General features: G+C 43.3%; 1 protein-coding gene across 1 annotated transcript; it reads right to left on the reverse strand.

Annotated features, from left to right (window-relative positions):
* Positions 1-2,265: 2,265 nt before the first annotated feature.
* On the reverse strand, positions 2,266-6,373 carry LOC119162123 (uncharacterized). Its single transcript, XM_075876630.1, has 2 exons — positions 6,284-6,373; positions 2,266-5,808 (listed from the first exon to the last, which is right to left on the reverse strand). Exons 1-2 carry the CDS (start codon positions 6,371-6,373, stop codon positions 5,143-5,145), a joined length of 756 nt encoding a protein of 251 aa, XP_075732745.1. The 3' UTR covers positions 2,266-5,142.
* Positions 6,374-15,546: the final 9,173 nt, after the last annotated feature.

Consider the following 15,546-nt stretch of genomic DNA (forward strand, 5'->3'; position numbering starts at 1 on the left):
ACCCAACGTATCGATCAATCAATCACTACATTATGGTGCACCGGCTTATAAACAGTGTACTCTCGGAAAGGGAGGCCCAAATTTATTTCTTGGATCACCAAAATTCCCAATCACTAATGTAATCTACTTAGAAGCGAGGTTGTCCTCTGTTTTGTGCAGATTTAGGATACGAACTGTGCCTTCATTCCTCAAAATTTATTGAAATTCTGTAAAAATAAAAATTATTTTCATGTATATATCATTATGAGTTGTTTTTTATGTATGTTATCGACTGCCATTTTATACAGTAGATGATTGGGCTCCACAGAACCACTTGTTGGACCATTATATGTTAAACTGGGTGAAGTTACCGGCATCGGCAATGAAAGACAGAAATTTAAAAAAAAAACGTTTTTAAAAATATTTATCCAAATCATGCAAAAAACTTGCATTACCATATATTAAACTAGCTTCTGCAGAGACATTTTGAGCGGATAAGTGTAAAAAAATATAATAACTTCACATGATTCACATTCTGAAATAAAAATCCAAAATCGGTATTTTTTCCGAGACGTTCAATTCTTCGTTCTCATTAAGATTTCCTGATTTCTTATTAGTTTATTCAGCGGAATGGCATTTTGAAAGCTCAGCCCATCAATCTCAAGTGTGGCCACAGTTAATTACAGATACTTTATTTCTGGGTTCGGCACTCGCTAAAATAACGTTTCTCAATCATCACGTGTCTTTGGAACGTTATTATTATTATTCTAAACTATGTCACGAACTTTTCCTTTTCTGTTTTCTACACACATAACTCTAATCAGTTTAATCTGGGCACCGGACCACAAAGAAACAAAAATTAATGAAAATGACCAAATAGTGGACGCTCCGGCGAAAGGCGCTCTCATAATCCGATATTCTCAATTATTCTGACAACAGCCCTCATGATTCGTGACAGATTCAGAAGGCGAGTAATAACTTGACCCTGTGAAGTCATTTATCACTCACCTGAACGAGTATCGAAACCTCTTGTTCACTTGGTGTAGCAATTTCTGTTCAACACGGAAAGTAGTATAGTTACTTTTACAAAATTACACTCTCGATTTCCGAAATTGAACTATATAGTACATACGCACAGAGATGGTCTGGCTCCTTCCCCTCTTTGCTAGTGTGTTAACAAGGAAAGAAACAACTGAAAATTATTTCTTATCATGCATCTGCTTCAATATACTGAGGGTAAACAATTGTGAAACAGTATTTAATCGAATCCGATCAGATTTCGTAATTTAAAATATTCTATCCTTGAGAGCCCCTCATCGTCAATATCACTGAGACTTCCATTCTACGGTGAAATTTTTTTCAATGAATCAGGGTGGTGTTGACCAGAACTATCTAAGTTAGCGTCATTAACTTAGTTTACCTGTTATATGAATTATTAGTCATACAATTTTTATGTGAACACATTTTTATAAATAATTTGTTTTTGGCCCGCCTCGAAGAGTGGGCATGAGCCGTACATATAGGTGATCATGAACAGCAGTGAGGACAAGACACGAACAGTAGCAAAAATAAAAGTGGCGCCATCCCGTGTACTTCAGTGCACCTTCGGAAGAGGAGACCAAAAAAAGTTCTGGATAAGATTTGACGCAGGACACGTGTAGTAAATCTTGTTCTCGAACTTACGTGAGCACCAGAGATTACACTGGAAAGTTTGATCACTGATGTATAGCGGGTTTAGAGAAACAAACAATGCGTTTTGGTACAGGTTCAATCACGATGCACATGAGCTATGCTTCATTAGCCGATACATAAACACGTTCCATCAACCAAGCATACCTTCGAATTATTTAGGGCGACTGTGTTGCAAGTGCGATTCACTTCACTATATGAGCACAAACTGCACGAGTAATCTTTGTTGTTGTGTGGGGTTTAACGTCCCAAAACCACCATATGATTATGAGAGACGCCGTAGTGGAGGGCTCCGGAAATTTCGACCACCTGGGGTTCTTTAACGTGCGCCCAAATCTGAGCACACGGGCCTACAACATTTCCGCCTCCATCGGAAATGCAGCCGCCGCAGCCGGGATTCGAACCCGCGACCTGCGGGTCAGCAGCCCACGAGTAATCTTTAATTCACAAGTTGGGGAGACAGGTTTGCACAAAGCTTACCTACTATGCGCAACCGTGTAGGGATGCGACGTCCTCCACTGCCGCTGCGTGCGAAGACGTTGCGGCTGGGTTCGTCGTTTTCTCCGGCACGGCGCAGAAACCACGCACGAGGCAGGATAACAAGAACGGCTTTATTTATATATTTATTTATCAATACTGTAACCCTCACTTGAGGGTCATTACAGGGAGGAATATAAACACAAAACAAAAACAATACACAATGACAAAACAGACATTACGTTTCATGTTGCTGGTAGTACAATTCTAGCGAACACTCAAACGCTTTGACATTTGCGCTAGTAACAGCGTACTCTGGAAGTCTATTCCACACTTCTATACTATACGGAAAAAAAAGAAATTTTAAAGCCATCCAGACGCGCCCAAAAAGGCCTTATTGGGTGACTATGGTTCAACCGAGCTCCTCGTTTGGGTGCAGGTTGTTTGTATGTGTCTTTATTTATTTTCATTTCGCCTCTTATAATTTGAAACAGGAGTTTTAACCTTTGCTTTTCGCGGAGCACTTGCAGGGGTTCTAGCGCACATGATTTTAACAAATTTGTGACGGATTCTGTCCTCCGGTACCGCGAGCAAATGGAGCGCACTGCTAGCCTTTGAATTTTTTCTATTTTATCTCTCAGTGACTGCTGATGAGGACTCCATACAGAAGACGCATACTCCAAAATAGGGCGAACAAATGTCTTATATGAAAGTAATTTGACATCTCTAGGGGCATGTTCGAGTTTTTTCCTCAAGTAAAACAACTTCCTGTAGGCCTTTGAACATACCTCCTCAACATGAGTGTGCCACCCCAAATCGCTGGTAATAGTCACCCCCAGGTATTTAAAGCTGTGTGTTCTGGTCAGAAGGCTATTTCCGATTTTATAATCATATGCGAGTACGGATTTTTTCTTGGTTATATGGATGAACGTAGTCTATGAAAAGTTGATTTCTATCCCCCACTTGGCGCACGAATTATGCAAGGCTTGCAGAGAGCGATTAATTTTGATTTGGTCGTTTGCGTTAGTTACAGGAGCGTAAATAAACAATCGTCTGCAAAAAGTTTGATTTTAACCGGGCTTTCGACAACTGCGGAAATATCATTTATAAAAATTAAAAACAACAAAGGACCCAGCACAGACCCCTGTGGGACACCAGACAATACTTTCAATGAACTAGATGTGCAATCATCTACACGTACTTTTTGTTGACGGTTCTCCAAATACGCGGTTATCCAATTTAGTATATCTGAGCTAAGTCCTAGTTGCTTAAGCTTAAAAATTAATTTGCTATGAGGAACTTTATCAAAAGCTTTGGCGAAATCTACACAAATGACGTCTATTTGTTGTTGACCTTGGAGAGATAAATAAAAATCATGAACTGTTTCTACCAGTTGAGTTACAGTTGACAACGCCTTCCTGAATCCGTGTTGATGGGGATAAAAAAACTCTTTTGACTCAAGAAAAATAGTAATGTGCCTTGCTATGAAATGTACTATGATTTTGCAACACACAGAGGTCAGTGAAACGGCGCGATAATTGTTCACATGAAGCCGATTGCCAGCTTTGTATATAGGCTTTACAATTGCAGTGCGCCAGTCTTGCGGTAATGAGGACGTTTCAAGAGATTTTCTGAAAATGATTGTTAAATAAAAGGATGACCATTCGGCATACCATCATAAGAATTCACTGGGAATTTCGTCTGGTCCGGTTGCCTTTTCAGTGTCAAGCCCTAGCAAGTGACTGAACACCCCTTCCTGCATGATAGCAAAGGGCTCCATTGCGCAGGCGCGCGGGCAGGCCTGGTCAGCATCCACCTGATCGGTTTCAACTCTAGTGAAGACCGACTGAAAGAAGTGGTTGAAAGAATTTGCTATCTGCAGTTTTTGCCTCACTGCCTCGGGTCCAATTTTTATCTGTTCAATTTCTTCTTTTTTATTCCTCAAGTGAAGCCAAAATTTTTGAGGGGAAGACTTAATGAAGTCAGCAAGGGTTTCGGTATAAAACTTTCGTTTGGATTCTTTTAATGCTGTCTTTAACTGTCCCCGCAATTGTACGATTGCTACCGAGTTGGTTTTGTTTTTCCGCATGCGTTTTATTTTTTGTTTGATATGGACGATTCCCCGGGTTATCCACGGACTGCGCTGTTTCGTTTTCTTTTTACGAGTTGGAACAAATTTATCCGTACAATGCTTCATAATGATTTTGAAATGTTGCCATAACTCTTCTACAGATTCTGAGACAGAAGCAAGTTCAAACTCCTGAAGGGACAATTCTAGATAATCAAGTATAGACGTGTCATCGGCCCGTGCAAAATTTTTAATCTGAACCGGGATAAATGGCCGCTTCTGCGGCTTTGCGTCTAGTTGGATATTAACAATTATCAGTTTGTGGTCCGATATTCCCTCTTCGACCGATAAAGTGCTATGTGTCACTCTGCGTGATAGGAACACTAAATCAAGCAATGTTTCTGAATTAGCAGTTACTCGCGTATTTTCTTTTACAATCTGTGTTAAGTTATGAGAGAACATTATTTCCAAGATTTTATCACCGCTCAGAGTATCTATATGTCCAGGTGTGACACTTTCCCAATTTATATGCAGTAAATTAAAATCGCCAGTCAGTATCAACCTCGTGTTGCCATTCTGAAATTTGCACAAGAAACTCTTCAGTTGGTCTAGAAAATCAGGCGTGGTACCAGGGGGCCTGTAAATTGCTCCGACAATAAAAACCACTTTTTCAACAAATATTTTGCACCAAATATTTTCGGAGAGGGAGCAATCAATTCTTTCTGTCGTAATAGGCGACTTCACAAGAATGGCCACTCCACCACCCCGTGAATCCCTATCCGACCTGTGTACAAAATATCCGGGGGGAATAATACAATCGTCGGGAATTGAAGGGCTCAACCATGTTTCGGTTATGACAGCAATTTGTGGGCTATGTGACAGCAACAAGAATTCGAGTTCCATGACCTTATTTACAATGCTACGAGCATTTAGTACAAGCAGGCATAGCTACGATTTTGGCGCAGAAGTGGAAGGGGAAGTGTTTGACGCAGATGCGGCATTCGAGCGGGTAGCAGGGGCAGCCCTGCCATCCCTCTTGCCTTAATCGCACAACGCTCATTCTTGTTCTGATCCCAAGTGTAGAGCTTATTGTTTATTTTGAGCTTATCGTGATTCAGGGAAATCTTCAAACCGCTATCACGCTCAGCAGCCGCACTTTGCCATAACTTCCTCCGCACTTCCACTGTTTCACTCGCATAGTCATTACTAATACTTATGGAACTTCCCTTCAGCCTCGGACAATTTTTCATCACACGCTCCTTTTCCCGGTAGTCATATAATCTCATGATGACTGGCCTAACCTTCCCGGGCTGTACCTTTCCCATGCGATGTATTCTCTCGATCGTCTTAACTTCTACATCAAGTTTTTCCTTAAATATCTTGTCCACGACCGAAACCATTAAATCAGATTCAGATTCTATACTTTTTTCAGCGAGACCGAATACCAAAAGATTGTGTATCCGGCTTCTGTTTTCGTAGTCTACCAGCCTTTCCGCCTGCTGCCGGACAGTAGCTTCTAAAGTATCAATTCTCAGGTTCGTTTCATGGATGCACGTTAAAGAACCCCAGGTGGTCGAAATTTCCGGAGCCCTCCACTACGGCGTCTCCCATAATCATATAGTGGTTTTGGGACGTTAAACCCCACAAATCAATCATCGTTTCATGGATTAAAGCAAGCGAACTGGTTAGCTTATCTGTTTTAACGTTTACTTCAGATATTTGGTCTCTAATAGCATTCAAATCACGTTCAGACTTGGCCTGATTTTTCAAGATTGTTTGCAAGAGCTCTTGCGTCGTAGCAGGCCCGGGGTTTTCCTCGACGTCTCCCGACATAACAAGCATCATCACAGCAGACCAACAGTCAACTATAATACAGTAAGATCTTCGAGGGCACGGCAGGATCAACAAGCATAAATCATCACTACGACAAGAAGCTATTTCATTGCGGTAACCAACCTGCAAAAGCAGCAGCAGCGGTTTAGCCATGCTGTCCGCAGGCCGGGTGCCGTGCCCTCTGAGGCGGCTCATGTCTCGTTGCTCCTTAGATTCCGTTGCCGCAGGTGACGTCACTCGGGTCGGTAGATTATCGGCATTTCCAGGTTCCAGGATTCCGTGGGGCGGCAGGAAGTATGCATTTCCATCGTCGCAGTTCGTCGTCATTGCAGTCAGACCAAAAAAAAAAAAAAACACGGCGCAACCTGCAAAAGCAGCAGCAGCGGTTTAGCCATGCTGTCCGCCGGCCGGGTGCCGTGCCCTCTCCTCTTATTAACCCAATATGCAGCACAGTGCGACACTTCCAAAACCACAACGTCTCAAAACCACAATATATGATTATGAGAGACGCCGTAGTGGAGGGCTCCGGCAATTTCGACCACATGGGGTTCTTTAACGTGCGATCAGGAAAGCAGAGTAGACTAAAGAAAGAACGTGTTCAAAGAATGTTCTTTCACCTCACAAAAATGCCCCGCCGCGATGGTCTAGTGGCTAAAGTACTCGGCTGCTGACCCGCAGGTCGCGGGATCGAATCCCGGCTGCGACGGCTGTATTTCCGATGGAGGCGGAAATGTTGTAGGCATATGTGCTCAGATTTGGGTGCACGTTAAAGAGCCCCAGGTGGTCGAAATTTCCGGAGCCCTTCACTACGGCGTCTCTCATAATCATATGGTGGTTTTGGCACGTTAAACCCCACATATCAATCAATCAACCACCTCACAAAACCAGTCCTGAAATAGTGAGGCCTCTCGATTGTATTATCGACGCGCTTTCACCACTTTCACTCAAGAATGGCAAGCATGTTATCAGCCCGAGACAATATTTTTCTTTTGTTTGATAGAAAGGTGACGAGGATCGAGAATTCAAGAAACGGAACGCAAGCCAGCAAGAATGAAGCGGATGGAAGATATCTCTGTCGTTACTATAGGGCAACTGATTGATTGATTTGTGGGGTTTAACGTCCCAAAAACCACCATATGATTATGAGAGACGCCGTAGTGGAGGGCTCCGGAAATTTAGACTACCTGGGGTTCTTTAACGTGCGCCCAAATCTGAGCACACGGGCCTACAACATTTCCGCCTCCATCGGAAATGCAGCCGCCGCAGCCGGGAATCGAACCCGCGACCTGCGGGTCAGCAGCCGAGTACCTTAGCCACTAGACCACCGCGGCGGGGCTATAGGGCAACTGTATACGTGCAGCCACGCTTTGTCGCATTTCCGCGTTTGCTTGCCTACCGTTTCGCCGTCTGTTCCGCGCACATCGGTCCGTGCCGCAGTCAGCGAGGGAAAGGGGGAAGGAATTTGTGCATATCTTATTTATGCTTGTGTGTTCATTTTTATATGTGCGTGTCTACACATACAAAACTTCAAAATTTCTAAATGAGTGCAAGCATCCTCTCCTCCGCCTACGCCAATGTTGGCTAGTGAGGAGTACATCACAGCAACGCGCCATCTCTGACACCTCAAAGCGGCAAATCTACGTGTATGTACACCGTTACTGCCACCGTTTTCTAGCAGTAGAAGTCGCCGTGGGTCGTTTATTTTTGCAATTAATGTTATCATATGTGTTTTCTATCCTACTTTCGCCTATGTAATTGACTTTTTTTGGTATACCCTCGTTGAGTACAGGAAAGGTGGAAGCGAAGTGAGCCTATTCGCCGAGGCAGCCGGTATTGCAGTGAACCTAAACACCCCCACTTCACATCTAATATTCTAACGATTTGTCTGTAACTAGGTTCTACATTGTAGAAATGCTGCATTTATACCTTCAGGTAATTTTTTTCAATGCCGTCATGAGCGTGGATACAGGGAAATAAAAGGACTAGTGTAAGTTCATCCAGAGTGATCGCAAGGGCGAATAATTTTTGGCAATGCATCAGTGGCGCCCGCTTTCTATCCCGCTTCTGCCGCGGTGTGATTGGATATGTGGACGCTGTCGTGACACCATATTCTGTCACACAATGAAGGCGCACGGCATAAACACTTATGAATATGAAATGTGACTTTTTTTAACGGTATGTATTGGGGTCGGAATACCGAGGACAACAGCAGCGTTCGTCCTCGATGTGTGCTACGTTATAACTTGGGCTCCCTGCCTTCGGATAAATAAAACAAAAATCAGTAAACTCACACCTATGAAATATTTCACCATTCTGTTTTATTCACCTACTCCCATTTTAACGCAGCAGCGTTAAAGAGCTCGTTTTGCTGAAATTCCGGCATTCGCCTCATCTTCAGCGTCGTTGGTCGTGAACGAAAAATCATATGCTTCGCTGAAGTATCTATAACGATGCAAATAGAGTAAATAACGAAAACCCCGGGGTCACAGTGGGGTTGAACCCGGGTCGTTTGGGTCTGAATTGGTTGGTTGCGAAACTTTATTGAGGTCCTGCAAGGTGCGGTCAGCGGGCGACTGCCACGTCGGGACCGTTAGGCCAAGCCTATCGGCCGCTGAACGGCCCAAAGTTGGTCGGCCAGGAGGGAGCTGTGCAAATGGAACATGCGTCGTTGCAGTGTCGAGCGGATGTTCTACCACACGACCAAGCGTCTGCTTGTGAATACATTGAAAATAACTTCATCTGCTGGGAAATGCAGTGAAAGTGGCATGCTTTACAAACACACACGTCCTGCATGCATGCTTCACAATGCATGCAACATGAAATATTGCAGTAATATTGCATGGTACGAGCGCCCATGAAAACCAGGCGTCAGAATATTTGATTGTCATATTTATTTCGTGGTTTAAAGCCGGTAACCCACTACAAAACGCACACACGCTACTGCGTCTGTTTTTTTTAAGGCTACATAAAGGGTGCATAGCTCGTTCCAAAAAATTTCATGCATTAAGTGTTTGAAGTAGGCACTATAATCGCTATGGCGTTGAACTCCTAAAGGGGAAGCTTTATGGTCCCCTATTTTTTAACGACCATTATAATCTTGCTCCGCTTTTATCAAATCAGCATTATTTGAGCCGTCATTGACACGTCGGCCGCAAGGGCGTAGGCCCTTGCGGCCGACGTTTTTTTTTTTTTTTGGGGGGGGGGGGGGGAGCGGGCACTTTTTTGATATGGACGTTTTTCGTTCAGTATGCCATAGCAAAAAAAATTCGGAAGGGGCGGGGGGGGGGGGAAGGGCCTGGTGTGGTGCCACGACATGGCTACGCCATCGGTCGACCCATTTGGCTAATATAACCTTCACCTTAGTTTTGCTGTGACTCCACGGAATTTGGCTGATGGATATCTTGGACTCTTTCGAATGAAGTGTCTGGTGGAACGCACGATGCCAAATACTGAATAACTATATCAGAAATATAAAAAAACCAAAAAAAGGGCAAGATGGAAGCTCGCGACGAAAATCCGTAAAGAGGGCTTGTGTAGAGACTTGTCTTCCTCAAGGCTGGAACAGAACTGATTTCTTTAGCACTAGCGCGCCTACGCTTCGTACCCTCTCCTCAATATATAAATGACAATATGAAAATAATGCAAAAGGTAATGCGTCGTCAGATACTTTTATGAAAAACTGCCCCATTTCCTCATCAAAATCGACGAGTTGCCGGAGGTTCGGGGATAACCGGCAGAGACAGTTTTTGCGACCATATGTGACGAGGAGGCTTCGAACAACCATGATATACTAACAAGTGGCTCAGTAGCACAGCTAAATATGACTGGGTATATTGATCGATACACCTCTTTCTTCAGAGGCCGAGAATCACCACCCGAAAAGAGTGCGCTTCCATCAATGACAACTACCACGTGAAATCTTTTTGCGTTGATTACAAGTATACACTTGCGTATATTACCACAAGTTTTAGAATTGTTATACTGACAAAGTCCTGTATTCAAGTATTTTAACTTAATTGTGCTTCTGTTTGTGCGCGCCTCCCTGACAGTTAAATTATACTCCATGTGTTCTGATTTCCTCGTCTTCACATACCGCTGAATCTGATTTTGAAGAAATGTGGTAAAACTCAGAGAGCAGACGCCAATTTTTCACAGAATTGGGGATTACTAATATGTAAACTGCGATAAAGTGCGTATTCTCTCCGAAAAAGTAGTATCAACCTCCGAAAAACACCGTGCTAATTTAAAAAAATTAAGTAACTTATAGAACATATATTAAGAAAAGATGCAGCCCAAACAGCGATATTTTGGTAGCCATCATAAAAGCTTTTCTTATTCATGAAAAACCCGCAGGGCGCGGGTTCAAATCCCGACTGCGGCGGCTGCATTTTCGATGGAGGCGGAAATGTTGTAGGCCCGTGTGCTCAGATTTGGGTGCACGTTAAAGAACCCCAGGTGGTCTAAATTTCCGGAGCCCTCCACTACGGCGTCTCTCATAATCATATAGTGGTTTTGGGACGTTAAACCCCACATATCAATCAATCAATCTCATTGATGAAAAGCTGTTAGTTCATTTGGGGGTACCTCAATGCCAAGTAGCTCGGAGTTGGAGCCGCTCTCATCAGTTTAACCTTCACCCAGTTGTAATATTGTATTTTTCCCTTAAATTTTAATTATCTCATCTCTTGAGGTCGTTACAAAGACACAGTGACTGTCCACTATTCTGTCAGCAGTATCAAAAGATAAGTGTAATGCCTTCTTGATTGCTGTGGTCACAGACTGCGGTATCGGCCATGTCAATGCGGAAAGCGTAAGACAGCTGGCTATACTTTCGAACATAGATATATGTATATGCGCTTTTCACGAAAAACGAAAAGAAGGAATGAAGCAAATGAAACCCACAAAAATGCAGAAAGAATCCTACATGTTCACGAAATTTTGAAACGTGATGAAAGTGCATGAGTGCAGGTTTCCTTGCTCTTTCAAGCAACGAAAAAGACATAATTGTGATTGTAAAATATGTTCTATCGATGACGGTTTGTTGTTTCATCTGACAGCATCAGTCTCTGGAACTTTCTGAAAGCTTTGATCTACATGTGTCTTATCACACAGACTTATTCGATGCAGCCCATGCTTTATGATGGTCAAGAAAAAAGGCATGCTGATCATTTTCTGTTCACGTAGCACTTTAGATATGACAACTTATGACAAAATATCCCTGTTTTACCACAAAGGTGATGTAATGATTGCAGTAGCGACAAACTAAGCATAAGGCTAAATTTTTACAGCTGGTGTTGTGTAACTCTACAAAACCTGCTGCAACAGAATACAGCCGCTCGCGCTAGGAAATGGAAATCCGCACAGTCGCTTCTCGTTGAGAGCAAAGAACGTAGAAGGGTGTACAAGCCGTCCGCTGATGTCTATCTATATAGCATTTGCCACCGCATCCTTATAGTCAACATTCACAGCCGAATTGAACGCTCCCCCCCCCCCCCCGTCCCCATTTACCTCCGCGTCTTTTCATGCACCTTCAACGCAAACAAGGCGTTTAGGATTTCCTTCAGCAGCATTTGATGACCTGCTCAGTCACCCGCGGGTTAATCTTATCGCATGCGCCCCCTGATCGACGGAGATGGGCTGATACGTTTGATCAGCCGTGTTCGTCCCCGCCGTTCACGCGCTTTTAGCCGCACGTAGATCATACGGTATACACAGGAAAATGACGTCAATGGGGACTTTTTTAAGGAACATGACGGCGATGGCAACGTCGATGGGGAAAACCTATCAACAGTGTCCATATGGTTGATATCGCGATACCACACGGTTGAGATCAAACAATAAATTATAGGTTTACTGGAATGCTAATTTTTCAGCCTCTCCGAAGAAGCCTTACAGATTGACATACGTTCTGATCCCGTAGACAAGAGTGACTTTTCGTCATTTTAATTGGCTGATCCCAAGTAACATGGGGATCAATGTAATTCGAAGCATTCTCAAGGAGTGTGACATTGTTGTACTTTTTAATTAAGCCAAACATTAAGAAATTATGCTAAATACATGTACAAATCTTGTTGCTCAGACATATGCTAAACAGTAACGTATGTTTTATATAACCAGATGTTCACAGTTGTGCAACGATAGAAGTAGAAACATGGTTATCATACCAACACAGAAGAGGTAAGCGGATATGTAGCGCTGGTGCTTGTGAGGATAGTAACTCTGGTTAGTGGTGCTTGAGACCAACTTCAGCGGATTTCGATGAAGTGTATGGCTGACGCTAAGCCGACATGAATCCCGTGTCATAGGAGCACATATATGATGCTCATAAGTTTCAATGGCCATCAACGCAGCCACAATTGCCATTTCGCCAGCAGTAGGGTGTTTTTCCAAAGCAGTTTCGAGACCTAACGCGGCGTGGTGGTACTGTGCTTGATTGCCACGCAGAATGCTTGGTTTCAATTCTTGCTGAGACCCTAGTATTTACCTTGTGCATTCATCTGGTCTGCTGGTTTTAGTTCTCGGCGCTCTGGCACTTAAATTACAAATGTGTGTTCCCGCCGCTCCAGGGTCAACAAACTGCCGATCCCTGTGTCGTATACCAGCATACCGCCACACGGGGTATGGTGACATTTGCCACACATGTGTGAAGGAAACGGTTTCTCGACGTACGTAAGCAACGGGATTTGCAAGTAAATCATGTCATGACCCGTCAAACTTATTCGACAAGCTTTCTTACCCCTGATTCCCTGAATACTTATTCTGGTTTACTCAAAAAAAAAAGAGAAAAAGGAGGCGATATCCTTATCTAGCAGACAAAAATTAGTATAGGATATACGGCGATATATACACACATCGGCGGCTAGATCGATCAATCGATCGATAGATAGATACTACGCAGAGAAACGCTTCGCATTCAAAAAGCAACGAAAAATGTGTACTTTACATATAATATGCCTTGCTTCTCTACTCTTAGCTCGTGTTCTTCACACCGGTGAACTGCAGGGACCCGAGAAGAGCATAACGGAATCTTGAAAACTGGAAATAAGTTTACACTACAATACGCGTACGAAAAAACCACGGGAGCTTCGTTCACCTCTTTTGATCGAGCGTTGTTTCCTTTATAGGGGTACTGACACAAAATTTCGGGGCCGAGATAGACTGCGGGGTCGATTCTCGTGAACATTCGTTATCATCTGCAACATATCAACAGCGAATATAGCTTGGAAGGTATTTTAAATTCATTTTGAAGTTTGCTTGAGCGACCAACTCCACAGCGCTATAGACACCATTGTAAAGACCCCGAGGTGACCCACTAATACCCTCACGTCACTACGCTACGGTCACCAAAACAAGTTATGATGACGTCATAGCCGCCATTTTTTTTTTGGTCACGTTAGTTTCCGCAGTCTACATTTCTCGGCGGCTTGTTGCGAGTGCGTGGCCGTGGCACACGCTTAGAAAGTTATGTTTGGCGACACTCCAGTCCAGTTTCCTATTCGAAAGTAATTCTTTATGCGGACCGTGCGGAAGTGCGTCACAGTTTTGTGTGAAGAGCTGCACACGCTAGGTAGCGACAGTTGCACTCAGTTTTTGGAACCATGAAAACCGAAACTGATTATCTGTCGCGTGCTGCAGCAAATGATGCGACGTGTCATTCCTAACAAGACCACAGCAACGCATTGCAGCAGAAAAATGCGGGGCCAAGGTTTTTGTGTCAAAACCCCTTTAGAGAAGGCTTTGGAACAAGTCTGTGCCCAAGTAGTCAGTATTTACCCGGAGTCTTGCGTTTTCACAATCCTCATAACCAACCGAGTAGTTTTGGAATTTTACAAGCTTTAAGTAATATGAATATATAATGTTTTTTTACATTAACCGTTTATTTTTGAATCGTGAAACCACACAAGAAAAAATTGTTTTTCATTTTAAGCTTTAAATCAACTTTTACCTAATTCTGCAAATAAATTGTCCAAAACGAAACATGAATGCATACATCTATGTATGTTGCAGATCCGCAACAACCCAGTAGGTTGCTCAATACAGACGTGTTCAAAGCCAAATCTCGAAGCGACAATTGATGTTTGTTCGTCGGTCATAACTTGTTCAAATGCAAATTTGACTATTGTGTTTTTTCACAATAATCACGTTGCATCGTGTCAGTGACCTTGTGGGAACTCGTTAACACATGGTCACTGACAACCTCAAACAAACAGCTTCCCTAATACGAAGCAGCGTGAACTGCAATCACACTGCAGAAAATTTCAATATTTGTGTTAGCGACAGCGGATGCAGTTACAGTGGCTGTAACGCGGTGACCGCCGTGAATCCGCCATGGATGGATGGATGGATGGATATGGCTGTACCCTTTAGATCGGGCGGTGGCTAGCGCCACCAAGCCGTAATACTTCATGAACTCAAAACTATATTTATTTATTTTTTCCTTAAAAAGTGAGTTTCAGGATTCGTACTTTGCAGTGAAGAGTTTAATTTTCACTCCTGCCTTGACTTTAGCCACCAATCAGATAACCTCCTTCTAGTTAAGTCTACTTGCTTAAAGTCTATTTTGCCCTCCCGGTCCCTAAACCCCAGTGCTTTGAAAAACTCTGCGCCATCATCCTGAACTATAGGGTGAAGCCCTTTACAGAACATTATCAAGTGTTCGGCAGATTCTTCTTCCTCTCCACACGCACTGCATACTGTGTCTACCCCTTCGTATTTGGCCCGATATGTCTTGGTTCGCAGTACTCCCGTCCTTGCCTCAAACAGTAGAGAACTACCCCGTGTATTATCATAGATCCTTTCCTTGGCCATTTCCTGCTTAAAAGTTCGATAGATCTCTAGTGCGGACTTCTTAATCATGCCCATTTTTCACATGTCAGTCTCCGTTTCCTTCACTTTCTTCTTAACCGATAGTTCTTTTTGGTTTGGCCACCTTCTGTTTTCTAAGTATTTACCAGTCAACTTCCTGGTTCGCTTCCTCAATTTTGTATCGACATTCTTCATGTACAAGTAGCTGAAAACCTTCCTAGCCCAACGGTGCTCCTTCATTTCTCTATATCGCTTCTCAAAGTTTATCTTGCTGCTAGCTTCCCTGCCCTCAAATGATTTCCATCCCATATCACCTTGTACTCCCTGATTTGGTGTATTCCCGTGAGCTCCTGAAGCAAGCCTACCTATTCCACGTTGCTTAATTTCTGATCTTGCTTGAACTTCTGATCTCATGTACAAGACCCCATTGCCGAACGTCAGCCCAGGTACCATGACCCCTTTCCATATTCCTCTCACAACATCATACCTATTGTAATTCCACAGTGCCCTATTTTTCATCACTGCTGCATTCCTGTTACCTTTAGTCGTCACGTATATTTCATGTTCCCTCAGGTACTCGGTCCCATTGCTTATGCATACGCCCAGATATTTGTATTTATCTGTTATCTCTAGCGTGACGTCCTGTATCCTAAGCTCACTACCTTCATTGTCATTGAAAATCATGACTGCTGATT

This window comes from Rhipicephalus microplus, chromosome X (genome assembly GCF_043290135.1).
Source record: "Rhipicephalus microplus isolate Deutch F79 chromosome X, USDA_Rmic, whole genome shotgun sequence".
In the NCBI taxonomy this organism is placed as follows: Eukaryota; Metazoa; Arthropoda; class Arachnida; order Ixodida; family Ixodidae; genus Rhipicephalus; species Rhipicephalus microplus.